The sequence below is a fragment of the Capsicum annuum genome, chromosome 1 (assembly GCF_002878395.1).
Source record: "Capsicum annuum cultivar UCD-10X-F1 chromosome 1, UCD10Xv1.1, whole genome shotgun sequence".
Lineage (NCBI taxonomy): Eukaryota > Viridiplantae > Streptophyta > Magnoliopsida > Solanales > Solanaceae > Capsicum > Capsicum annuum.
The window spans coordinates 10,448,898-10,475,606 of record NC_061111.1 but is presented as its reverse complement, the minus strand read 5'-3'; the positions used below and the strand labels follow the sequence as shown (position 1 = coordinate 10,475,606).

Sequence of the window (26,709 nt, the reverse complement as noted above, 5' to 3'; positions counted from 1 at the left end):
ACTCCTTTTTATTTTCCCAAACTAGCAACAAACAAGATCCTCCTCCTGTTCTTCTCTTTTTTTGCACCATTACTAGCAATAATTAATATTCACATAATTCCAACTCAATCTGTTAGTCGCCAGAAGAGAAAACTCTAAGCTGATGCAGTTCTCCCTTTCCACGAAAAGTACACTACCTAGCCAAAGGGCACAGCGAACCAACAAAAACTAATCCATGTTACTCCAAGGATTAAGCAGGAGTGTGGAGAGGCAAGTTTATAATTGTAACAACAAATTTAACTTTTGCTACAGTATTCCATAAACTGATAAAGATAAGAGTCTATTTCAAATCATCTCACAAAACCAGCAAATGTTGCTTATCAACCCAGACAAATTATTATGTGTCTTTTAGAATCAAGATAGTCTTAGACACCCATTGTACTTTGCACCTGGCCTTCAACTAAAACAAGATTGTATATTCTCTATGATAGAACTTGCTTCAAAAATCATGTCGAATAAAAGATATACAGCAAAATTGAATGGAAAAGAGACGGAAGATGAAAGCCTTAATGTCGAACCACAAATAAGAGTCCTCCTCTTAACTGCAATAACATACCACGCCTGTCTAAACAAAAAAGCAAGCAAGACCTTTTGACAATTAAAAGGATTTGACAATAGTCCAAATAATTCTTAAAGCTTGTATAACTCAAGTTTGTCCCCGACTGAGACCATTATTTGTCTAAATAATTACATAAAAATACCAAGGGAAGAGGAAAAAGTTTCCGTTGTGGTACTGTAGATCTCTCACATCCTTTCAACACTCTTCCTCTTGTTCTGCCATATGCATATCAGGTAAAATTCTGTATCTCGTCCAACTCAGAATGATAATATTGGAACTGTCATTTAAACATATGAATCAAAAACAACTATGCTTAGCGACAACCATCCTTACACACGAACACAAGCAGACATTCAGACGAACAATAGCAGGTCAGGATATTCTTACAACCATCTTGTTCTTTTTCCCTGCAGACAAAAGGATAACTTTGTCATCCACAATGTCACCTGCCTCAATCTTCTTACTCTCACTATCAACTTTGGTATTATTCAAGTAAAGTCCCCCTTGCTTAAGCATTCGTCGTGCAGCTGATTTGCTTTCAAGCAAACCACTGGACACACAAAGATCCAAGATCGGTATGTTTAATACCTGATCATAATTCATGGAACAAGATGGAACATCAGCTGCAATACCCTCAATTGTTTTCCAATCCAATTTGGTATCGGCATTTCCAGGCTTCAATGCCTCTGTAGCCTTAAGAGCCTCTTCCAACCCCTCTTGTCCATGAACAAACCGCGTAACCTCCTCAGCCAGCCTACGTTGAGCTGTGTTGGGAACATATCCAGGTTTTCCCATATCCCTCTCAATCTCCGCAATCTCTTCGATGCTCAAAAACGTAAGAATCTTAAGAAACCTCACTACATCATCATCCGGGACTGAAAAGAAGTACTGATAAAACTTATATGGCGACAAAAGAGAAGGCGATAACCAGATTGCACCATCTTCTGATTTTCCAAACTTAGTACCATCACTCTTGAGAAGCAAAGGAAACGTAAGCCCGTAAACAGCCGGAACATTGCCAGCGACACCTCCATTTTCGGAATTTTTTCCAATAATCCTACGAATAAGGTCAGTACCAGCAGTAATGTTACCCCATTGATCACTACCACCAATTTGCACATTAACACCTTCCTTTTCATACAAATGCACAAAATCATAACCTTGTAAAAGTTGATACGTAAACTCAGCATAACTCATCCCTTGCTCCGCATTTTCCAACCTTTTCTTCACACTTTCCTTCGACATCATCGTTCCAACTCTCGCATACCTCCCTACATCCCTCAAAAAATCCAAAAACTTCACGTCCTTCCACCAATCATAATTATTCAAAATTTCTACCTCTCCGGCATTTTCACAAACATTTGGTGTGCATTCCAAAATCTTCTTAACAATCCCACCAATCCCATTCACATTCTTCTCAAGTGTAGCTAAATCAAGTTCGGGTCGTTCTATACTCTTCCCAGATGGGTCACCGACCCGACCCGTAGCACCACCAATAAGCGCAACAGCATTATGGCCACAACGTAAAAACCAAGAAAGCACAATTATACCTAAGAGATTACCAAGGTGTAAGCTTTCGGCAGTCGGGTCAAACCCACAGTAGACTTTTAATGGACCCAAATTCGGGTCGCGAAGGGAGTCGCTAGTTACTGATTCTAATAGCCCTCGTTGTTCAAGAATGTGGAGGATATTGGGTGGGGTTTTACTGTTCGAGTTGTGAAAAGTTTCGTCTTGTTGGGATGTGGTTAACGGGGAGACAGAACAAAAGGGGCGACAGGAAGGAGGGCAGGTATTGGGGAGGAAAGGGTAGGTGGGTATTGAGAGTTGTCTAAAGAAAGAGGGAGTGAATGGTCGTTGAGTACCGTTAACGAGGAAAGAGCGTAGGCCGGAGTTAATGGCGGCGGCGGCCATTTTTTATGTGTGTTGAGTGTTGCTCTTTTATGGTTCCCTGTTTTATTATCTGCTTTGGGTGAATGTGAGTCTAGCTGGAAACACACAGTTCTTGGACCCGAAGGCGAAGACCATTGTGCGCGAGTGCTTTTTTTATTTTATTTTTTTATATTTTTAACTTATTTATTTCGTAGTGATATTGTCTTTTTCATATCTCATTTATAAAACTTTACTGAGTATGTTATTATTTTATATTTTGGAATACAAAATTAAATAAAATGCTTGAGTAGGCTTTGGCCATGATTTTTTTTTCCAAAAAAGAAACGCCTTATTTTGAAATTTTAAAGTTGAAATTTGAATTGTATTTGATCATACTATGTAGCCGTTTGAATATGAAAATTATTTTTTTCTAGAGTTGTTGTTGGAGTTGTGTTTGGTCATGTCTCTTAGAAAAAAAATTTAGACTTTTGAAAAATCTTTTTTAAATATAATTTTATGCCCTCAACTTTTAAAAATTATCAAAATCACTCAACTACTAATTTACCTACTACATACAACCAAATATTGAGAAAATAATTTATATGTCTTTAATTGATAAAATAATTAACAACAAACTAATTATTATGATTGTTATTCTTCTAAAATTTGAATAAAAATATCAGAAACACGAGCTAAATAAGTTTATCTAACCATAATCGATTGGATAGAGTAAATATATTTTGATAAATATGATTGATGGATATAAATGTATTTTATATATTCTTAAATTTGTTGATGAAAATTCTTAATTACTTTCACTTGGAATAATTATTTTATTGAATTTGATCATTTTAAAAAAAAATTACGGATGAATTATTTCTGAATAGATTAGTGCTAATTTTTTTATTTTTCTTTATTGCTGATATTGATTTCCATGAATATTATTATATCGTAAATATGGATCGTTATGTTATGTTTGATATGCAACTTTATTGACCACTTTTTAATAATTTATTAAAATTAAAATAGTCATTATATGACATATACAGAAAATTAGAATGGCAAGAAAAAAATATTAAATTTCTCACTTTTAAATAATATGATGTACTAGACCTTATATTTCTATAATAAAGTTCATTTAAAACAAAGTTGATATATTTTCGCCATAGATTGCCATTTATTATTTTTACTTCGCGTTAGTAAATTTTGGTTAAAACAAGAAAAAGAGATTAGAATATCTGTAACAGTTAAAAATTATGTTGTACCATAAAAAACAAATAATAATTTTTCTCTTGGTGGTTGGTTGTAGTTATAAGAGGTGTTAGTGTAAAAATTTAAAAATTGACATTATTTATAATAATAATGAAAGTTGAAAATGAGAGTGAAAAAATGTGAAAACAACAAAAAGTTGTTTTCACTTTTTGGAATCCAACTCTGAAATAATTTTTTAAATTTTGATGGCTAGACACCATAATTTTCGGAAAAGTGAAAAAAGTGAAAAAAATCCGGAAAAAAGGAAAAAAAATTATGGCCAAACGGGCCCTATATATTTTAAAAATCATAATATATGATTTAAAATGAAATATGATTTAAATAAAGTTATTTTATGAAATAAAAAAATTAGTATTTTTTCCCAAAAACAAAAATTTAAAAAGTAAAAAAGATTTTGGTTGTTTCAAATTTCAAATACAATTTTAAATTGTATTCGAAATTTTCATTATCAAATACTAATTTTCAAAAAATAAAAAGGATGAAAACTTTTCATTGCCAAAGGGGTCCTAAATCTGTTCAGAGAAAAAAATATTCATATAATTTCATTGATGATCATCAAATTTATTCTTTGTAATAATAAAGTCATAAAATTATTTTCGGAATATAAAGTCACTAAATTAAATATTGATAAATTTCAAGTCGGTGTTCATGAATGCGCTCACATCGTTGCATAATGTGATTATGCGAAGCGATGCGAGCTCCTCTCGTTACGTGTGGCTGATGCGAGCACATCATATTGATTTTATTTCTAGGGTCGATTTCAAATAAAAAAAATAGTAACTTTGTGTTGATTTTATATTTAGGATCAATTTTTTTTTTTTTAAAAAAAGAAGATTCTACTACGGTGACTACTACTGCTGTAATTTTTTAAGATTAACTTTGAAATCCACTAGTGCAACTTCTTCTTCATTGTGCGACTACCACTACTATGCCTTCTTCTTCATTGCTTCACTTCAATGATGCATTCTTCTTCACTGCTTCACTTCAATAATTATAAAATAAATTTTGGTTATAACATGGTATTCGTAACACTTACATCTGAAACATGAAATGTTATAATTAGCACGTCATCATTTTGAAATCGTATACATAGTACGTATGAAAATTTTACTATACATCTATGTTTTTTGTTACCCAGCTTGTTTAAATAAATTCACGAAATACATGTCACCTCTTACTAGAAACAGATAACAGGTAAAAGAGTGTCCAAAGAGACTAGCAACAGGTATTATGTAACTCTATTCACCAAAAGTATTCAAAGAGACTAGAACATATGGAAAAAGATTACCTAGTGTTTGTCTGTGTTGAAAATTGAACATGAGATCTAATGATGTACATTCCACTTCATTGAACCACTAGGCTACATCCTTGAGTGCATTATGGTTAAACATAAATGATAACAAAAATATTAAAATTAAAAGAGAAAAGACATCTTTCCCCCTCTGAACTTGTCCTCCAAACTCACTTTAACACTTAAAACTCAACTTCCGTCTATTTACCCTCCTTAATATCTTTAAAGTGTATTTGTTTGACCCCTAAAGCTGACGTGACATTTTTTTTAAAAAAGGGGCGCGTTGATTTATTAAAAAAATTAATTTCAGTAATCTTATATTTAAAATATAATAATTTTTTTTTAAAAAAATTAAAATAAAATTAAAAAAAATGAACACTTTTTTCTTCTTTCTTCTTCAAATCATCATCAACAACAACACTCAAACCTCCATTAACACCCTCAAATTTTTTTCACTTTCCTCCATTAACAACACCACCCAAGAACAACACTTTCCTTTAATTTTTTTCACTTGCCTCCATTAACAACAACACCAAGAACAACACTTTCCTTTAATTTTTTCACTTTCCTTCATTAACACCACCCAATAACAAACATGAAAACACTATTAAATAATTTTTTCCATTGAACATCATCTCAACCTTCAATCCAACTCCCTCAAAATTTAAATAAAAATTAAATTTAAATTGATGATTTTATTTTTGAATCACTTATCGTCAATGAGATTTCTTTTGATTTTTACTTTTGATTTTTTTTGTTAATAAGACAATTTGAAAAAATTAATTTTAACTTGATGAAAGTATTTTTGTGTTTGAATAAGAAAAAAAAGGGTGGGGGTGGGGGACTGGAAGGGAGAAAAAATGGGGGATGGGGGGCTGGAAGGGGAGAAATAGTGGGGGTGGGGGTAGGGGTGGGGCTGGAAGGGGAGAAAGAACGTGGGATGGGGTGGGGTGAGGGGCTGGAAGGGAAGAAAGAGCGGGGGAAGGGGAGGCTGGAATGGAGAAAGAGATAGGGAGGGGGTGAATTTTTTATTTAATATATACATATAAAATATTATATATATATATATATATATTATAAATATAAAAATAGTAAATGTATATTTTTTATTTTTAAAATAAAAATAATTATATAAAATATATATTATTTAAATGAAAATAGGGGGTGGGGGTGGGGGTGAGGGCATTTTTTATTTAATATATATATATATATATATATTATTTAATATTTGTATGTATATATATATATTTATATATATATATATATAATATATTATTTAATATATAGATTTATTATATATATAAATAGTAAATATATTTTTTTTGCTTTTTAAAATAAAAATATATAAAAATAGTATGTGTGTGGGATTATTTTTTTAAAAAAAAATCCTAATTTCTTACGTGGCAATGACCTGGCACTGATTTAGCACTGACATGGTGTGTGTGTAACCCACTCTCCGTTGTGAGAGTGGTATTCAGTTTTGAGGGGTGAAACAAATACACTTTAAAGATGTTAAGGAGGGTAAATAAATAAAAGTTAAGTTTAAGTGCTGAAGTGAGTTGGGAGGACAAGTTCAGAGGAAAAAGATGCCTTTTCTCTAATACTTATTCTATTAAGGGCATGTCATCATCGAGTATTGTCATACCCTGACTTGCAAGTCAATATCATATCAAATTCACAACCCATCTCATTTATAACATGCATATGACCACCCAAGATTTTTACAACATCATAAGAGAGCCATCACTTTGAAGTCTCAAGGAAACTTATGCAATTATCCTATTTCTTTGCAAAACTTAAACATGCGGTGGTCATGTCAATTTATTCAATTACATGTAATTTTTCTCTTTTATTGTAAGAGTGTAGTGTTAGCATGAAAACTCCCTCTCATTATATAATAAACCATGTCAAACACCATGATGTTGATGAACTTACTTTCAAATCTTAATTCATGCATGTAAAATTACTCACAATACAAATATACATTTTAAATTCGCAACAAGAGAGGGAATACATTGTTCATGCTCTCAATTAGACATTCAAAACTATATACGTATATACATAAGGGGTTAAAATTTCGATTACCACGAAGAAGGTTCGACACAATGCATATATTTTCATCAAAACGAATTAATAGCATGCTTTGCGAAACAATCTTCAAAACCCTTAATTTACCACATGATTATAAATCATTATATATGATAAAAAACGACGAAATTCATGTCCATGGGATTTGAGGATAGTCCAACATACCTTAGATTACTTAGTTCAAAGAATAGAACCCAAATCTTGATTTGTTTCTTGTAAATCTTGAACTTAAAAATTAAGCTTTTGATCTTTGGGGGAGCAAGTAGGGTTTTGTTCTTGATGGATTTGAGTAAATTTTGGCATATAATGCCCCTAACACGATTCGGGGCTTTGGGGAAAAATCTAAACTGATATTCGAAATTAAACTTTCAAAAAAAATTCATTTTGGACTACCAACGTGTCACGCTAGGAGCACCAACGTGATAGTCACCACAACGTGTCGATATCGCGGTGACGTTCTATTTGTGAAATCCAAACACGTCCAATACCTTTTCCAAAAAATCTAAAACTCCCCGGAGACATCCCATTTACACCCCTGAACATGAATCAACTCAAAAATCTATGTCTCGGGGTCGAAAAAGTCAATTTAAAAATTATTGAAGTTAAGGATCAAAATGTGACTAAGTCTTTTTCACACTTAGAAAATTTTCCAAGTTATTGGCTCTTTAAGCATGCTACTAAGGGTGGTACTAATTCTGAAATGTTATGAGGTGTTACATTATCCCTACTTGGGATCATTCGTCCCCGAATGATGACTCGAGACACAGATGAGCACGATTTTCAAGCACACCAAGGAAAAGATAAAGAGAGAGTATTATATGATTTGTACCTTTTATGTCGTCCTCCATGGTTTCAAAGAGGTTTGGGTATCTATTTCGCATGTCATCCTCTGACTCCCAAGTAGCTTCCTTAGCTTTTTTATGCCAAGAGATAGTGATGCCAAAAGTTCCTCTAGGAGGTTATCTGAAGTGTAGGCCTTTGGGGTGGGCTAGGTTGTTTGGGTAGTAAAACTGGCGAACAACATGATCGGGCTATTTTCAGGCCAAATCAGTGTGCTATAGCCCACGGTTTCTGGGGTGGGCTAGGGGACAAACGTGTTTTGGGCCAAAAATCGATCGGGCTATCCTAGGCAAGCTGGGAGCAGCTTACTATAGGCCTTTGGGGTGGGCGGGCAGTTCAGGTAGTCAAACTGGCAAAACGGCACGATCGAGCCATTTTTTACCCAAATTAGTATGCTATAGTCCACGGTTTTTATGGTGGGCCAGGGGTCTGAGAGTGTTTTGGGCTGAAAATCAATCAGGTTTCCCTAGGCAGGCAAAGGAGCGACCTAGTATGGGCCTTTGGGTAAGCGGGGCTTTTTCAGTGGTCAAACAGGTGAAACGATGCAAATAGGCCTTTTTCGGGCAAAATCGGTGTGCTATAGCCCATGATTTCTGGCGTGGGCCCATGGGCCAGCTGTGTTTTGGGCTAAAAATTGATCAGGCTACCCCAGGCAGGCTAGGGAGGCGCCTAGTACGGGTCTTTAGGGTACGAGGGGTCGTATGAGTGGTTAAATAAGCGAAACAGTGCGAATGGGCCTTTTTTGGCTAAATCGGTGTGCTATAACCCATGGTTTTCTGGAGCACCCAGGCGTCTTTTGGGCTAAAAATTGATTGGGGGCTCCCAGGTAGTTGTGGATCAGCCAGGGGTGAGCCGTTGGTATCGGCGGGGTCGTTTGGGTGGTAAAACAGATGAAATGGCAGCAACGGGCCATTTTCGAGACAAATCATTGTGCTATAGCCCATATTTTTTTGGATGCGCTCAGGGCTAGGGCGTGTCTTTGGTAAAAAATCGATGGAGGCTCCCAGGCGGACTGTGGATCAGCCAGAGGTGGGTTGTTGGGGTCGGCGAGGCCGTTTGGGTGGTCAAAAGGGCAAAACGGCGAGAATGGGACATTTTTTATCCAAATCGATGTCCTCTAGCCCATTGTTTTCTGGGTTTGCCTGGGGCTCGAGCGTATTTTGGGCCAAAAATTGATCGAGCGCTCCCAGATGGGCAATGGATCAGCTAGGGGTGGGTTGTTATGATCGACGGAGCCGTTTGGGTGGTTAAACGGATGAAACAGTGCGAAGAGGCCATTTTTGGGCCAAATCGGTATAGCCACGAGTTTTTGGGTGCGCCTGGGGCATGGGCATGTTTTGGGCCGAAAATTGACCGAGCGCTTGCAAGGGAATGGATCTGCCAGGGGTGGGTCGTTGGGGTTCACAGGGCCATTTAGGTTGTCAAATGGGCAAAACGACGCGAATAAGTCATTTCTAGGCCAAATTAGTACTCTATCGCCCACGGTTTTCTGGGTGCGCCCGGGGCCCGAATGTGTTTCGTACTGAAAATTGATCGAGGGATCCAGGTGGGCTGTAGATCGGTTAGAGGTGGCCCATTTGGGCCGGCGGGTCCATTTGGATAGTCAAATGGGTGAAATAATGAGAACGACCTATTTTTATGCCAAATTGATATGTTATTGCTCATGGTTTTTCGAGTGCATCCGGGGACCGAGTGTGTTTTTTGCAAAAAATCAATCGGGGGCTTTCAGGCAGGCTGTGGATCATCTAGGATGGGCCGTTGGGATTGGCGTGGTCGTTTGGCTGGTTAAACTGGCAAAACGGCGTGAACGATCCATTTTCGGATCAAATCGGTGTGCTATAGCCTACGATTTTCTGGATGAACCCCGGGCTCGAGTGTGTTTTGGGTAGAAAATCAATCAGGGGCTCCCAGGCGGGCTGTAGATTGGCTATAGGTGGGCCGCTGGATTTGGAGGGGTCATTTGAGTTGTCAAACAAGCAAAACGACGCGAACGGATCATTTTCAAGTCAAATCAGTGTGCTATCGCCCAGGTTTTTTTGGGTGCGCCTGAAGACCGGGCATGTTTTAGGCTAAAAATCGACCAAAGGATCACAGGCGGGTTGTGGATCAGCTTAGGGTGGGTCGTTGGGGTTGGCGGGGCCATTTGGGTGGTCAAACGAGCAAAACAGCGCGAACGCGCCATTTTTGAGCAAAATCATGTGCTATAGACCACGTTTTCTGGATGCGTTCGGGGCTCAAGCATGCTTTAAGTAGGAAATCAATCGAGCGCTCCCAGGCGTGGTTTGGATCAGCCAGAGGTGGGCCATTAGGGTCGGCATGGTCGTTTGGGTGGTCAAATGGGTGAAACGGCTCGAACAGTCTATTTTTTAGCCAAATCGGTGTGCTATAGCCCATGATTTTTTGGGTGAGCTTGGGGTCCAAACATTTTTTAGGTTGAAAATCGATCGGGAGTTCCCAAACGGGCAGCGGATAGGCCAGGGGTGGGCCATTAGGGTCGGTGGAGTCGTTTGGGTGGTCAAACAGGTGAAACAGCGTGAACGAGCTATTTTTAGGCCAAATCGGTGTGCTCTAGCCCATGATTTTCTAGTTGCACCTGGCGCCCGAGTGTTTTTTTATTTGAAAAAATGGGGGCTTTCAGGTGGGCTGTGGATCAGGGGTGGGCTTTAAAGTCGGTGGGGCCGTTTGGGTGGTCAAATGGCCGAAACAAAGTGAACAGGCCATTTTTGGACCAAATCTGTGTGCAATAGCCCACGGTTTTTTGGGTAAGCCTGTGGCGCGGGCGTGTTCTGGGCTGAAAATTGCTTAAGGGCTCTCAGGCGGGTTGTGGATCAACCAGGTGTAGGCCGTTGGGGTTAGCAGGGCCATTTGTGTGGTCAAATGGGCAAAATGGCGTGAACAGGTTATTTTCAAGCCAAATAGGAGTGTTATAGCCCATGGTTTTTTGGGTGAGCCTGAGGCATGGGCGTGTTTTGGGCTAAAAATAAATCAGGGGCTCATATGCATGTTGTTATTAGCCAGGGGTGGGCCATTGGGGTTGGCAGGGCCGTTTTGCCTATCAAACGGGTGAAACGAAGCTAACAGGTCATTTTAGGGTAAACTCAGTGTGCTATAACCCATAATTTCTGAGTGCACCGGGGACCTGTGCTTGTTTTGGGATGAAAATGGATTATAACCTCTCAGGAGAGTTGTAGATCAACCAGAGGTTGGTTGTGGGGCTGTTGGGGTCAGCGGGGTCGTTTGGGTGGTCAAACAGGCAACGGCACGAATGGGCCATTTTGGGGCCAACTTAGTGTATAGTTTTTAGGGTGCGGCCGCGACCCAAGTGTGTTTTGGGCAAAAAATCTACCAGAGGCTCCCAGATAGGCTGTGGATCGGCCAGGGGTGGAACGTTAGGGTCGGCGAGGCCGTTTGGATGGTCAAACAGTCGAAACAATGCGAACAGACCATTTTCAGGCCAAATAGATGTGCTATAGCCCACGATTTTCTGGGTACGCCCAGGGCCCTAGCGTGTTTTGGGTCAAAAATCGATCGAGGGCTCCCCGGCGGGTTGTGGATCAGCAAAAGGTAGGTCTTTGGGGTCGGCGGGACCGTTTGGGTAGTCAATCGGGAGAAACGGCACGAACAAACCGTATTTAGGCCAAATTGGTGTGCTATATCCCATGGTTTTCTAAGTGCACCCGAGGCCCAAGAGTGTTTTGGGCCAAAAATTGATGGAGGGCTCCCAGGCGGGCTATGGATCGACCAGGGGTAGGTCGTTGGGGTTGATGGGGCTGTTTGGGTGGTCAAATGGGCAAAATGACGCGAATGGGCCATTTTTGGCAAAACAGCATGAACGGGCCAAATCGGTGTGATATAACCCACAATTTTTGTGGTGCACCCGGGGCTCAAGCGTATTTTGGACCAAAAATCAATCGTAAGATCCCAGGCGGGCTGTGGATCAGTCAGAGATGGCCGTTGGGGTGGTCAGACGGTCGAAACAGCATGAACGGGCCATTTTTGGGCCAAATCGGTGTGTTATAGCCCACAGTTTTTTTGGGTGCGCCCAAGGCCTGAGCGTATTTTATGCTGAGAATCAATCGTGGGCTACCAGAAAAGCTATAAATCAGCAGGGGTGGGTCGTTGGGGTCGGCGAGACCGTTTGCGTGGTCAAACAGGTAAAACGGCGCGAACGGGCTATTTTCGGGCAAAATCAGTGTGTTATAGCCCATTACCTTTCAGGTGTGCTCGGGGCTCGAGCCTATCTTTCGCCAAATATCGAAAAGGGGCTCCCGGGCGAGCTATGCATCTGCCAGGGTAGGTTGTTGGGGTCAAAGGGCCATTTGGGTGGTCAAACGGGCGAAATGGTGTGATCGAGCTATTTTTGGGCCAAATCGATGTGCTATAGCCCATATTTTTCTTGGTGCGCCCAGCGTTGGGGCATGTTTGGGGCCGAAAATTGACCGGGGGCTCCCAGAAGAGTTGTGGATCAACCAGAGGTAGGTTGTTAGGTTCGGCAGGGCTGTTTGGGTGGTCAAACAGGCAAAACAGCGTGAACGGGCCATTTCCTGGCTAAACCAGTGGGTGTTAGCACATGGTTGTCTGGGTGGGCACTAGGCTTGGGAATTTGTTGGGCCAAAAATCGACCGACAGCCCCAGGCAACCTGTAAAGTAGGTGAGGGTGGCATGACGGGGTCGGCGATCCATTTGGGTGGTCAAACGAGCGAAACGACGTGAATGGGCTATTTTTAGGCCAAATCGGTGGGCGTTAGCCCATGGTTTTCTGGGTGGGTCGGGGTTCGAGTGTGTTTTGAGTCAAAAATCGACCAATGGCACTAGAAAGACTGTAGAGCGGGTGAGGATGACTTGACAAGGCCGGTGTGGACGTTTAGGTGGGCAAACGGGTAAAGAGGTGCAAACTGGCAGTTTTCGGGCAAAATCGGTGGGTATTAGCCAACAACTATCTAGGTGGGCTTGGAGCCTGATCGTGTTTTGTGTTAAAAATCGATCGGCGGCCCCTAGGAGGGCTGTAGAGCGAGCAAGTTTGGGGCTAAATCGATGTGCTAGCCCATAATTTTTCGGGTGCGCTTGGAGCTGGACGTGTTTTGTGCCGAAAATTGACCGAGGGCTCCCAGGAAGGCAGTGGATCGGCCAGCAGAGGGTCTTTAGGGTTAGAGGGGTCGTTTGGTTGGTCAAATAGGCAAAACGGTGCGAACTGAATATTTTCGGGCCAAATCGATATGCTATAGCCCACGATGTTTTGGGTGCGCCGGGGGTTCGAGCGTGTTTTATGCTGAAAATCGACCAAGGGCTCCAAGGAAGGCTGTGGATCAGCCAGGGGTGGGCCGTTGGGTTTGGCGGAGCCGTTTGGGTGGTCAAACTGGAGAAACGACGTGAACGGGCCATTTTCGGGCCAAATCGGTGTGCTATACCCTACGATTTTTAGGGTGCGCTCGGGGCTCGGGCCTATTTTTGGCCTAAAATTGACTGGGGGCTCCCAGGAGAGTTGTACATCATCCAGGGGTGGGAAGTTGGATTCGACGGGGCCATTTGGGTGGTTAAACGAGCGAAACGATGCGAATAAGCCATTTTCGGGTCAAATTGGTGCGCATAGCCCACGATTTTTTTAGTGCGACTGGCGCTCGGGCGTGTTTTGGGTCAAAAATTGATCAGGAGCTCCCAGGAGGACTGTGGATCGGCCAGGGGTGGGTTGTTGGGGTCGGAAGGGTCGTTTGAGTGGTTAAACAGGCGAAACAACGCGAACAGGCCATTTTCGGGCTACATCGGTAGGTGTTATACCACGGTTGTCTGGATAGGCTTGGGGCATGGGCATTTATTGGGCCAAAAATTGACCGACAGCCCCAGGCAGGCTGTGGAGCAGGTGAAGGTGGCCTGGCAGGGTCGGTGATGTCGTTTGGGTGGTCAAACGGGCAAAACAACGTAAACGGGATGTTTTAGGGCCAAATAAGTGGGTGTTAGCCCATGGTTGTCTAGGTGGATCGGGGTTCGAGTGTGTTTTGAGCCGAAAATCGACCGACAGCCCTAGGAGGGTTGTAGAGCGGGTAAGGGTAACCCGACGGGGCCGTTTGGGTGGTCAAACGGGTGAAGCGGCGCAAATGAGCGATTTTCGAGCCAAATCAGTGGGTGTTAGCCCACAGTTGTCTGGGTGGGCTCTAGGCCCAATCATGTTTTGGGTCAAAAATCGACCAGCGGAGAAGGATTGTGGAGCTGGTGAGGGTAGCCCGGCGGGGACGTTTGGGTGATCAAACGGCGCAAATGAGTTGTTTTCAGGCCAAATCAGTGAGCGCTAGCCCACGGTTGTCTGGGTGGGCCCAGGCGTGCTTTGGGCCAAAATTTGACCGACGGGTTGTGGAGCGGTTAAGGGTGTGTTGGCGGGGCCATTTGGATAGTCAAACGGGCGAAACAGTGCGAACGGGTAATTTTCGGGCTAAATTGGTGGATGCTAGCCCACGGTTGTCTGGGTGTAGGGCCTGAAGCCCGGACATGTTTTAAGCCGAAAATCGACCTACAGCCCCAAGCGGGCTGTGGAGCCTGTGGAGCGGGTGAGGTTTAATTTCTTATTTCATTTAATTCTTTTATAGCCAAATCACCTGACCTTATCATCTCCTAATAGCACGTGTATATAATGGTGAAATCACTCTAGTTGTTTTTTGCAATTTTGCTGCATGAATCCTAGTCCTTATGTATAACATAATGTATTGACCGGCAGTTAAAGGTTATTCGGACTCTCCAAAAATATTGTCATACTCATGTTGTCGTACCCTTATCAAATCCTCAAAAAATGTTGTACTTTTTGATGTTGTCATACCCTTATCAAATCCTCAAAAAATGTTATACTTTTTGAAGAATTTGACGTGCACCGATAATATTTTTAAAGAGTATATGCATATTTAGAAAGAGCTCAAAGTATATGCATATTTAGAAAGAGCTCAAAGTTTCTTTACATTATTACATGTCAAGAGTTTATATACAAAATGTTATGCATGCAAAGCTACACCAAAAACTCATCGACTTTGAACTATTCAAGAAATACGCTATCCAACTTCACACCAAAAAGCACCAAAATTTCTTCTCCTCTAAGTCAATTAGCAGCATTACAAAACCCCATCAAGAAAATGACTTCAACTCAAGAATCTTGAATTCTGGTTCAAAGCCTAGTGCTTATTGTCTGGTTAATTTGATCCGTGTATGTACCAATCTTGGTTGGTTTTCTCGTGGTGAACAGCTTCGTTGCTGCATTTTGAAATCTGGGTACGTCAACAATGTCTTTGTTGGTTCAGCTTTGGTCAATTTCTATGTTAAATTTCAGCTTTTGGGTAATGCACAACAGTTGTTTGACGAAATGACTGAACGAAATGTAGTTACTTGGAATACGTTGATTTCGGGTTATGCTCGTTCTGGACAGTTTAGGAATGCGCTTAACTTGTTTATTCAGCTGGAAAGATCGGAACAAAGCTCTGATTCGTACTCTATTTCAGCTGCTTTGTCGGCATGTGGAGCACTTGGTTTAGTACAATTAGGGAAATTGATGCATTCCAAGATTGTGAAATTTGGTGTGGAGTGCAGCATTGTGGTCTCGAATTCTTTGATTGACATGTATGGAAAGTGTGGCTGCGCAGAAGAATCAAATAGGGTGTTTAAGCGTATGATGGAGAAGGATACGATTTCTTGGAATTCGGTTATTGCAGCAAATGCAAGAAACAGAGCGCTTGATCAGGCAGTTGATTTCTTGTGTCAAATGCCTGAACCTGATATTGTTTCATACAACGAGGTAATTAGTGGTGTGGCACAGTTTGGTATCATAGAAGATGCTGTTGATATGTTATCTAGAATGCCAAGCCCGAATTCATCCTCATGGAATTCGATAATCACAGGATATGTCAACCGAGGCAGAGCAAAAGAATCTCTGGAATTTTTCCGAAACATGCATCTTAGTAATGTTCTTATGGATCAGTTCACCTTTTCAAGTTTATTAAGTGGGATTGCCAATATAGCAGCGATAACATGGGGAAGGTTGATGCATTGTTGCACGGTGAAATATGGCGTGGATGAGACTCTTGTTGTTGGATCTGCTCTCATTGACATGTATTCTAAATGTGGGCATATGAAGGAAGCTGACATTCTGTTTGGATGGCTCCCTGTGAAAAATCTGATAACGTGGAACACGATTATATCTGGACATGCTCATAATGGTAATTCAGATGAAGTTATCCGGCTATTTGAGCAGTTGAAATCTGTGAAAGATTTACAACCGGATGGGATTACATTCGTGAACGTGTTGGCTGCATGCTGGCATAACAAAATGTCTTTCCAGGCTGCAAATGAGTATTTTGAATTGATGGTCAACGATTATGGGATCTGTCCGATGCCAGAACATTGTACTTCAATGATTAAGCTCTTGGGACAAGAAGGAGATGTAAGCAAAGCAGAGAAAATGATTTATGAACTGGGGTTTGAGAAGTGTGAATTAGTTTGGAAGGCGTTACTAGGTGCTTCTGTCACTTGTGGGGATATAAAGATGGCAGAAGTGACAGCTGCAAAGGTGACAGAACTTGAAGGTGATGACGAGTTTGTTTATGTACTAATGTCTAATATGTATGCATTGCATAGGAAGTGGATCGATGTTGGTGGCATGAGGGGATGGATGAAGGAGAAAAGAGTGAGAAAAGAAGCTGGTCGGAGTTGGATTTAAGTGGAAAACTCAACTCAAATTCCATCCATTATGTGATTAAAAGGTGATACGGATGCCCCTATTCCCAAGAAGTTGCTGGCCAGGCTTGGCAACTATTGTTCGGGAAGTAGGCAAATTGGTCTTCCTTTGGTCACAAATTGAAGCACTTGATGTCCCAAATACAAAGGCTAGAACAGAAGACAGCCTGCCTTGAACCCCAATTAACAAAAGATTGTAAGAAGATCCTTATTTAACCAGTGAAGATGAAGATGACTTCAAGGGCTGAATTGGGGCTGCCTGTTTGTCAACTTCGTTGTGTTTATGCATCAATATTTTTCAGCTTACAACAGAAACACAAACCCTTATCATGGAGAAAAGAGTGAATATTCATTACATCCCTTATCACTACTTGATTGACTAGTGCCAGTACTATGACTTCAATGATAATGTTAGCTTAAGTTGCCATGATTAGGTTAAGGATGGGTTGCCTGATCTAATCATGCTATAGGACAACAGCAGTGCATTTAGCGCCTCAATTGCTCTATTAAGTACTTGCTACCTCTCTCCAGTATGATAACTTTGCCTATCAAAACTTAGGCAGATGGAACACCACTTATTTAACTAATTCTTGAAGAGTAACAGTACACAACGTATTTGATGGTGCAACAGATGGAAAACTTACTGTTTTGTGTGTTCATGTTCACCCGTGTACCCATCTGTCTAATAATATCATTGCACGGCTTGCCCGAGTAAGCGTCATTCATTGCGGTTGGCACCTTGATACTAACAAAAACATAATGTTCAAACAGCCAGAAAATAATTGGCGGGATGCCTTTTTCCTGCTCAGCATAACAAATTGGTCGAGAACATAAAGCAGTTATGGATAAACAAGACGCCTTCATGATACAACTCAACCTCTTCCATTTCAGAATAACAAACTGGCCCAATAACTAAATAACGAAATAAGGATTATTCCGCAGCAATTTTCCTAGTATTGAAGGTTTTGGACATCAGGATTAACAGCAAAACCAGCTGAAAGTTCAATACATTCAAATATTGTTTACCACGTATATAAAGTTTGAGCAGTCATTAAACAGAACTGTCTTGCCTACGCAAATCTTGTCTTTCCGGTCAGAGTTGACAACTTTCTTTAACAGTCTGCTAACAAAGTCACCTTGGTACCGAGAGACCCAGCTCTATTGCAACAAACAACAAAAGACGCGTATCAGGAGAAATATTAACAGGCGAAGTACAAATTCAGAGATCAAAACTAGGTTAGATTAGGTTCCTTCAATCACTCAAATATATTTTATTGCAGATACAGTTGCCACAAAAAGAAAAACTTAACCTACGGTGTTACATACAAGACAAATTGGCATTCAAGTATTTGAAAAAGAACAGGAAGGTTCATCTCTGATGCATCTATTCTCTACAATCAACAGATGACATGTCTGAAAACATAGTTAAAGCCAAGGGTAAGTATCTTGTAGCTCTAAATTCAAGCAGATACAACCTCCTTCTGAAGAGCAAAATTTTCACGTTCCTTCAATATCATCTGGGAAAATGAAAATTCTTGTTACCAAAATAGGCTTTGTCAAAAAGGGGCATGATAGCTCAACATAAAAACAGCTCAAGTTAGGAAATTATTTTATGATAAACAGACCCCAGAGGACTATTTTTCTTTTCGGCAGAACCCTGGAGGTGACAGTCAAAAGACCATTCACCTCTTAGCTGATATTTTTCTTACACAATTTGGAAGGCAACAGCTATATATTCCCACTTTCCACAAACCCTTTTAAGAAAGATCAAAGAGTCTCACTCACCAGATCAATGGGTCAAGGGTCTCTACATTTATTTGCTATGTTATAAATAGATATGTTATCTGAAATTAAAATGCATGGAAGTTGTTCAAGATTCATCATTATTACGTTAAATCTGTGCCTTGAAGCCTCCAAAAAGGATCCACCTATATCTAGCAGCCATAGCAGGACACTCAAGGATAAAACTAGAGTGGTGACTGATTTCATTATAGATCTGTATACTTAGGTTTCTTAAAGAATGACAAGATCATTTTCATAGACAAGATTACTAGAACTCTTGGGAGCATTTCTAGCGTTGACATTGACTTAGAAGTGTGCATATATATATACAGGCATGAACAGATAATGACAAATGCACTCAGACAAATGAAAAGGAAGTGCAAAGTGCAAACCACAGAAAGAAAAATAGTGGATGTGAGCATCAAAGAAAAACTACTACTCTATACCAAGCAAGTTGGATCGGCTCTATGAAAAAGATCATATATTTCATTAGTATTGCTGAACGCATCATTCTTTTATCCTAAAAAGGCCTAAACGACAAGGCTAAACATCAGCTCTTACAATATCTTTCTAATGTTAACTCCCGTACAGAGCACCTAGGGTGATGCTTGAAACAACAGAAAACCATTCCACTAACAGATGAACTTAGGTATGACTATGAGCATTCAATTTGCAGTATGAATCTTAAATTTTGGAATCACTTGAAAGCAAGGAGCTCTTAGAAATATATTTTCAGAACATTATCTATCAAATGAACCTTTTTAAAATGGTGAGATGCAGAAACGCAATTATCCAGATTATCGAAAGTGCTATAAGAAGAAAGTAAGATATAATCAACCACAACATAATACAAATTTACTAATTCTGAGAACTTTTAAGGTTTCAAAAAAAATAAAAAAGGTTGCCCTAACAGAATTCACTTGCATCCTAGTAATTTAATTGTGTTGTTAAAACTGCTGATAAAACTTGGTGCTAAGATAGGAACGCACTTAAGCAAAATACAAAGGCCTGTCATATCCCAGTATATTTCTTTCATGCTATTGGAAACTCATGTGCCTGCAGGAACCAAAGATTCCAGTCAGATAGCTTATCAAAACCTTCCACCTCAAAATATATGTCCATTTTGGTTACTTCGAAGGGTGTTCAAGAGATTTAAATTTATCTACAAGCAGAGTTCGGTATATATGTGTGTGTGTGTGTGTGTGTTAGCTAACATGGAAAAGAACAAGCATGAGAAGATTTTTATTTGGCTCGTTTTAGGAGTGAAGTTTCAGTCCAAACCAACTTAGACTGCAATTGCTCCAGAAGAGGAGAAACCATGCTAATCTAGCAACTTCAGAGCCTTAATGGTTCATTAACAGAAGCCTAGAAGGAGCTAGTAAGGAAGGATGATATGCCATACACCTCTACAATTTCTACGAAATCGAAGACACTCCCACATAGTTTAATGATAGAAGGAAGTATTCCAGCCAGAGCTTACAGTCCCTTCCTCCACATAAATATGTCCAATCTTTAACACAAAAGCGAGAAACAGATGCACCATATCTAAAGATTTCTCAAATTACAAGAAGGTGTAGGTGGAGCTACTTCTTACAAGAAAAAAAACTGTAGATAGAGCTAATTACATAAATATCATTGGCACATTGAATTATTGAAAGGGAAAGTAGGGAAAAAAAGACCAGAATAAACAAATATGGAACAATTCCACAAGCATCATAAAATCACTCTACTATGTTTCAGTAAAAGAAAGATTTGGAAAGCCATCGAGCCAATTCGAAGATTGTGCAACACTAATTCAAAATCTACTTAGTATGGGTAATTTCTATCAAATGGTTCTGCACATTAAAAGTAACGATAATTAGTTTTCCATCCTTTGGCAGTTTTACACGGCCACCTCTAGCAAGAAGACATATAAATATGCAAACATTTTTGCCCTTCGGATAGCGTATCAATGAGGAAGCTGGCTTTGATTGCAAGATGTTGAAATTGTTTTATAAATTTGTATATTCTATGAAATGTCTCCCATATTGAGCAGTTATTAGTGATTTAAGCATTTAAGAGGACACTCCTACTCCCAGGAAAGAATCCGATTTTTTATCAGCTATTATAGGCTTCCATGAGAAACAGATAGCATAAAAGAAGAAGATATATTAACAGCCATGTACAAACAGTAGGAACAAACACATACTTCTTTTTTATTTTGTGGGAGTAATAAATGAACATGCTAGAGGTCTGGAGAGGTGCAGCAGAGTGTACCCTGAGAAAGAGCTCTGCAACTCCTTGATGTTGAGCTCAGGCATGACGTCATCCTCGCCGTAGCAACTGCATTGTGTAGTGGCAACATTGACTGCAATCCTCCCAGCTCTGATGGAATTCTGCAAAAAATAATAGCATAAATATACCAAAAACAATAGGAACAGATAAAATTGACAACCAAAATGGGTGAGAGCACAAATGCCCAATCAATCAACCATGCCCCAATTCCAAATCAGTCCATTCAACTATATGAATCCCTTGTATGCATTACGCATGATAAAATAGGGAACCCCAGTGCACTAAAGTTCCCACTATCCGCAGGATCGGGAGAAGGGTAAGACCACAAGGATCTATCATACGCAGCCTTACCTTGCATTTCTACCCGAGGTTGTTTCCACAGCTTAAACCTGTGACCTCTTGGTCACATGGCAGCCCAGCTACTCCAATGCTCCCATATCCACCATGCTTATGGAACTAAAAATATGCAATGCAGACTATATCCAGCCTTGTAATAGGCTATATTCTGTGAAAGTAAATTTAGCTTAAAGTAATGACGGGGAAAATACCTAAACCTTTTATGGCAACTCTTTAAGTTCAACTATCCACAACATATCAAGCTCTTCCCTCACCTCCATCTCTCCTCAACAAAGTTATTAAAGTGAAGCACCTCATATTCATTAACTAATTAGGGAACTTAGGCACGTCACCCACTGCCTTTGATATCTGCTGGAAGGCGATGAAACCGATATAGTATCGTTAATCCTCCTGGTCATACTTTCAAATGAAACATCCAGGCGATGTTTTGAGTCCAAGGATGTTCAAGGCGACGTGATTAAAGGAAATTTTGGTACATTTGAAATATCTATAATTTAAGACCACAAATTCAAAAGTATTCTTTTTCCACTTTATTAAACTTCATATGACCCAATTCCAAATCAGTCCGTTCAGCTATGTGAACCCTATGTATCCATTTTGCATAATGTAACTATATCCTAATGTGTAAATTGTCTATATTATGTGAAAGTAACTGTATCTGAAATTATAGAAATACCTTGAAAAGGATAAACGGCGGAGAGGTGACGAAGCAGATCTGGTTGAGGCAGAAAAACTGGGTAACGACGTCGTAGAAGAAGCTGATTTGGAATTGAGTTTAATGGCGGATCTGATAGTAGAAATGGAAGTCATATTGATAATTCTGCTACACCTTGAAGCCATTATTATTGTAGAATTGTAGAAAAGGAGAAAAAGGAGAGATCTGGGAGCTATGGGAGGATATAGATACAGTGTTGATAGGGTTTAGGGTTTTAGTTTTAGCTCAATATATTTTATTTTATATAACAGAGAAAATAGTGTATTACCTCCCAACCTTTAATCGAAATTTCAATTACACACTAACCTTTATAAAAGTTTCATTACCTCTCTAAACATTTTTTTTTTATTGTATTTAGTACCCCTCCAATTGCTAAGCTATCATGGGAGGTGCGAACACCCCAATAGGTGCCCGTCAGCTGAGACTTCAATCATTAAAAATTAATATTTTTAAGTGCCACATGTATAATTCATTTCATTATTTTTAATTATTAAATAATGTTGTCTTCTCCAACTAATAAAAGACCCAACGTAAATGGTTCCAACATTTTCCAAAGGATGATAGCTCTGCACACTACAGAACAAATTCACCGATTCTAGTTCTCTACTTTTTTTTCAAAAAAATCGTATTATCATCCTAAACATTTTGATGTTGACTTTGCTTCATTACATCCACCGAAATTTCGTCGCCGGAATCTGTAGCTTCGTCGGTGCTTCAATTTTCACTCAACTAATCAAATTTTTTGCGAGTAGGGGCGCTAAGAACTCCTCTTCGAAACCCCATAGCTGCATCATGACCAATTTGCACCACAGTAGTTCAATTTTGCATTTTAATTTTTTGGGGTTTGTCGCGATTTTGGCGAAATCGCTGATCTTGGGATTCTGATTTTGGTCACTAAAAGTGTTTAATTCTGCATTCATAGTTGAAACTTGTTCATTCACAACAATTCATCACTTGAAATCATTTGAACAATACCTGGATTTACAAGAGCAATAAAATCATGAACCCAACACTTTTTGTGAAGAAGGATAAAAAATTCAAAACAAAATTAACATGTGTATATGTGATTCCTTCGTTTCCAATTTTAAATTAAGAAGATGAAGAAGATGATGAGCAGCTTTCCCTTTCTTGTTCACTTTTTTTTTTTTTCAAATTAAGAAGATGAAGAAGTTGATGAGCCTTCCCTTTCTTGTTTTCTTTCGAACCCGGCTCTTGTCTATACTTATTTTTGTTCTTCAATAATCCACACTTAAACCCATGAAATCAAGAACAACCCACAATGAATTTCACATGCAAACATATATGTTTCGTTCGTTTTCTGATGGATTTCGACGGAACTGGTGGAATTATGGCGGGATGGATTTGTTTTGAGCGTTTTTATCGCTATTTTGTGTTTCTAGTCGTTTTCTGGTGGGATTTGATCGGAAAAAATGGCAAAAAGAAGTTGGTGGTAATTTAGATTTAAAAGATAGTTTCACCGGAGTTATTCCGACGAAATTTCGCCGGAGTTATTCTATGTATTATGTGCGTTTTTCTATGTGTAGTGTTGTAAATGGTGAGTATTGGTACAGAGAGTTGAGAGGTGTGAGTGTATCTGTGTGTTAATCCATGGATACACCCATTGAGAGATGTGAATGAATAATTTATCAATTATTATTTTAATGAATAAATATATAACACATATATAACAGTGAAAAAGCAAGAGTAGGCCCCGGCGAGTGTATACACGCATGACTTCTTGTTTGGTTTATATTGACAGCTCAGCAATTGGAGGGGTACTAAATACAGTAAAAAAATATTTAGAGAGGTAATAGGACTTTCGTAAAGGTTGAGTGTGTAGTTAAGATTTCGACTAAAGGTTGGGGAGTAATAGACCATTTTCTCTATATAATATTAAGCTCTATTCATAATTGGAATTTCGTCGAATGCTCCAAAGAAAGTTAAGGGGTGGTTTGGAAGAGTGTATAAGAATAACGTTAAATACAGTCTATTCATAATGTTTGAATTACTAATATAAGTATCAGTGATATTTGTATTGATTATGCATGCATTGTTTCTTACATTGTGTTTGGTTTGATATATTGAAATATTTATTTATCAAAATATTCTTCTTTTCATTAAAAGCTTCACAGATATTTCATGACAATTAAGAAAAATGACGACATTCGCCTACAAGTTCACTCTCCGTGGAGAAACTGCCAACTCCAATTAATTGGTTGTTGCTTCTCCTCATCTTTCACCCAACTTTCCTTGAAAATATCATAACTTTCTGATCTTGAATTGGGTCTTGAGTACTTTTTTCCTCAACTAATTCGAATTAAATTGATATTGTTACGTTCTGATACAAATCAAGATCAGATTTTGGGGTCTCAATTGAGCTGGTGACTAGTCCTTTTATATGTGATGAAATGGATTTAACTAAATTATCAGTTTTTGGCAAAATGAATATCGGTTATGTTAGTCCTAATTGGATATTCTCAAAAGAAGTGATAGATTTAGTTGAAAGACTAAGTGGGTGTTTCTATTTGACTTATTTTTAAGTACTTTTGACTTTTAAGCACTTTTTTTTAGTGTTGGTGGTATTTGAAAAAATTGAAAAGTGCTTTTAAGTACTCATTTTAAATTTAAAAAGTGTTAAAATAAGTCTAAAACCAAAAGTAGGGTGATACCAACTTATAGTTTTTGGCTTATAGCTTATAAACTATTTTTTAAAAATCAATCCAAACACCCCCTAAGATGAGACTTGAGGGGTAATTTTGTAATTTAGCAAGCTTATGCATGTGTTGAAGTCCTCGTATTACTAATACATAGAAAATGAATAATATTAGTAATACACACCTGTCTTCAATACACAATAAAGTTTATAATTAAAGTTATACATATGCTAGAAAATGTACCAAACAAGAAACTAATAATACACATTAATTAATGCATTTTTTTTTTCAATACACACTATCAAACAATCCCTTAGAAATAAAGCTAGTTCAACAATTTGAAAAAAACAAACAAACAATATAACTCCATCTACATCTTCTTACCTCAAAAACATTCCAAGAAAATAAAATAATACATGGAGGTGAAAAAAGAAAAGAGAGATATCACATTTTTCTCGCTTTGGCATAGCAAAATCTTAGTGAGAGGCTAATACAACGAGCTATAAGCTTGGTGATAAAGTGTGTCTTTAATAATTATGTTGTTGTAACTTCTGTTATTAAGGACATGACAGAACGAAATAATAGAAAAGGAGTGAAAGAGTGTTTGTATAAAGATTTTATTAGTGCGTAATAGGGATGTGTATCGATCGGTTTGGTTCGATTTTATGTATTATTGGTTCGATTTATCAATTTTCATTTTTTAAATATGCTAAACCAATAATCAAAACAATAAGATATTTTTTTATCGGTTTTCGATTTATCGATTTTTAGTCCTTAACGGTTCGATTTTTTATTTAATCGATAAGAAAATATTCATAAAATTAGAAAAATAGTAACTAGCATGAAAAAAAATTGAATCTTAGTTGCAACTAAAATCCTACATAATTTGTTTTAATTTACAAGAATCTTCAAGCTTGAATTAAATGCTAGTCGGGAGAAATTAAGAGTTTATATAATGAAAACAATAGGTTTGTTTTAAGAGTTTATATATATATAATAAGCAGATGTAAAATAGTAATTTAGTATATTCTTATTGGCTTATCGGTTTATCCAATAACCCAATAAGAAAAAATAAAACCGAACCAATAACCGAATAAATTTTTTTAAAAAAATCGTTAACCCAATAACTCAATAACATTTTTATCGGTTTGATTTATTGGTCAGTTCGATTTCTTCACACCCCTAGTGCGTAAATTGATTTATACAATATTGATAAATATCAGAATAAGTGGTATTCGCATGGTGTGACAATTGTTTCATTATAATTTTTTACATGACATGTTTAATACCGCTAAATTAAAGATCACTTTGATGCATTCTATAAAATTTTTGTTTAGAATTACAAGATTTCAAAAAAAAAAAATCATTTATTTAATAATGTATCAACTCAAAATTGAATAAATAAATTGAACTCAAAATTAAATAAATAAATTGAAACAAAGGATTAACTAGGGGAGTAACTATCATCTCCTTGACTCCACACAATACATATGTTTACACAAGAAGTCAGACTAGTCATGTCATAACACATTTTATTATTATTTTGGAGCTTCACTTTCTTTTCTAGCATCATATTCCTTTCACTCATAGAGCATTTTGAATAATCCAAAATATCTCTAGTGCCTCTTTAAATAGTAATAGTATTTAAGATGGAGAATGGGCTCTAGTGTCAAAATTTTCCTAATCTCTCCGTACTATAATTTGTTGATTTCAATGTCGTAATTAATTAAAAAAATTACACAAAGTAGCATACTTAAAATTATAATTATAATAAATAACAATATTTTTATAAAATTACAGTTTATAGCAAAGGTAGCATTACTTTACTCGTTAACTAGGCAGATGCATGTTTTACTCTCACTACTTTACATTTTTTTATTTTCACTCCACTATTTCACCTTCCCCAAATATAGCCATATCTTTTACCCTTTTTTTTTCATCTTATTTTCTATATCATTTTATTTTATTTTTATTTTGTTTATTTTCTCTCTTATTTTTCTCTTCTTTTTTCCTTTTTCGTTTTCTTAATTTTTTGTTTACTTTTTTTTTTTTTCCTTTTTCATATTTGAACATAATTATCTTCACGATTTTCAAGATTTTAAAATAAAACATCATTACCATTTTTCACTATTTTATGTCTCTATCTTTTTTTACTTGTTAGTTTTTTTTTGATTTTTTTTTTCATTTTCACTTTAATTTCTCTTTTTTTCTTTCCTTTTTCGTTTTCTTTTTTTTTCCTTTCTCATATCTTTTTTTTCTTTTT

At 38.1% G+C, this 26,709-nt stretch overlaps 3 protein-coding genes across 6 annotated transcripts; 1 reads left to right on the top strand and 2 right to left on the bottom strand.

Annotated features, from left to right (window-relative positions):
• Nucleotides 1-537: 537 nt before the first annotated feature.
• Nucleotides 538-2,669, bottom strand: LOC124885582 (tyrosine--tRNA ligase, chloroplastic/mitochondrial-like). Its single transcript, XM_047393563.1, has one exon. It carries the CDS (start codon nt 2,507-2,509, stop codon nt 971-973), a length of 1,539 nt encoding a protein of 512 aa, XP_047249519.1. The 5' UTR covers nt 2,510-2,669; the 3' UTR covers nt 538-970.
• Nucleotides 2,670-14,543: 11,874 nt separating this feature from the next.
• Nucleotides 14,544-17,034, top strand: LOC107867826 (putative pentatricopeptide repeat-containing protein At5g47460). Its single transcript, XM_016714272.2, has one exon. It carries the CDS (start codon nt 14,908-14,910, stop codon nt 16,645-16,647), a length of 1,740 nt encoding a protein of 579 aa, XP_016569758.2. The 5' UTR covers nt 14,544-14,907; the 3' UTR covers nt 16,648-17,034.
• Nucleotides 17,035-17,527: 493 nt separating this feature from the next.
• Nucleotides 17,528-22,071, bottom strand: LOC107867832 (protein NONRESPONDING TO OXYLIPINS 2, mitochondrial). 4 transcript variants are annotated; one of them, XM_016714277.2, is made up of 4 exons: nt 21,754-22,043; nt 20,635-20,821; nt 19,436-19,502; nt 17,686-17,822 (listed from the first exon to the last, which is right to left on the bottom strand). In XM_016714277.2, exons 1-2 carry the CDS (start codon nt 21,915-21,917, stop codon nt 20,671-20,673), a joined length of 315 nt encoding a protein of 104 aa, XP_016569763.1. In that variant the 5' UTR covers nt 21,918-22,043; the 3' UTR covers nt 17,686-17,822; nt 19,436-19,502; nt 20,635-20,670. The 4 variants fall into 4 exon arrangements, with proteins under 4 accessions (XP_016569780.1, XP_016569763.1, XP_016569794.1 ...); XM_016714308.2 differs by having other exon boundaries at nt 20,703-20,821; XM_016714300.2 differs by lacking the exon at nt 19,436-19,502 and adding an exon at nt 18,140-18,181 and having other exon boundaries at nt 17,687-17,822; nt 20,703-20,821.
• Between the last annotated feature and the right edge of the window lie 4,638 nt (nt 22,072-26,709).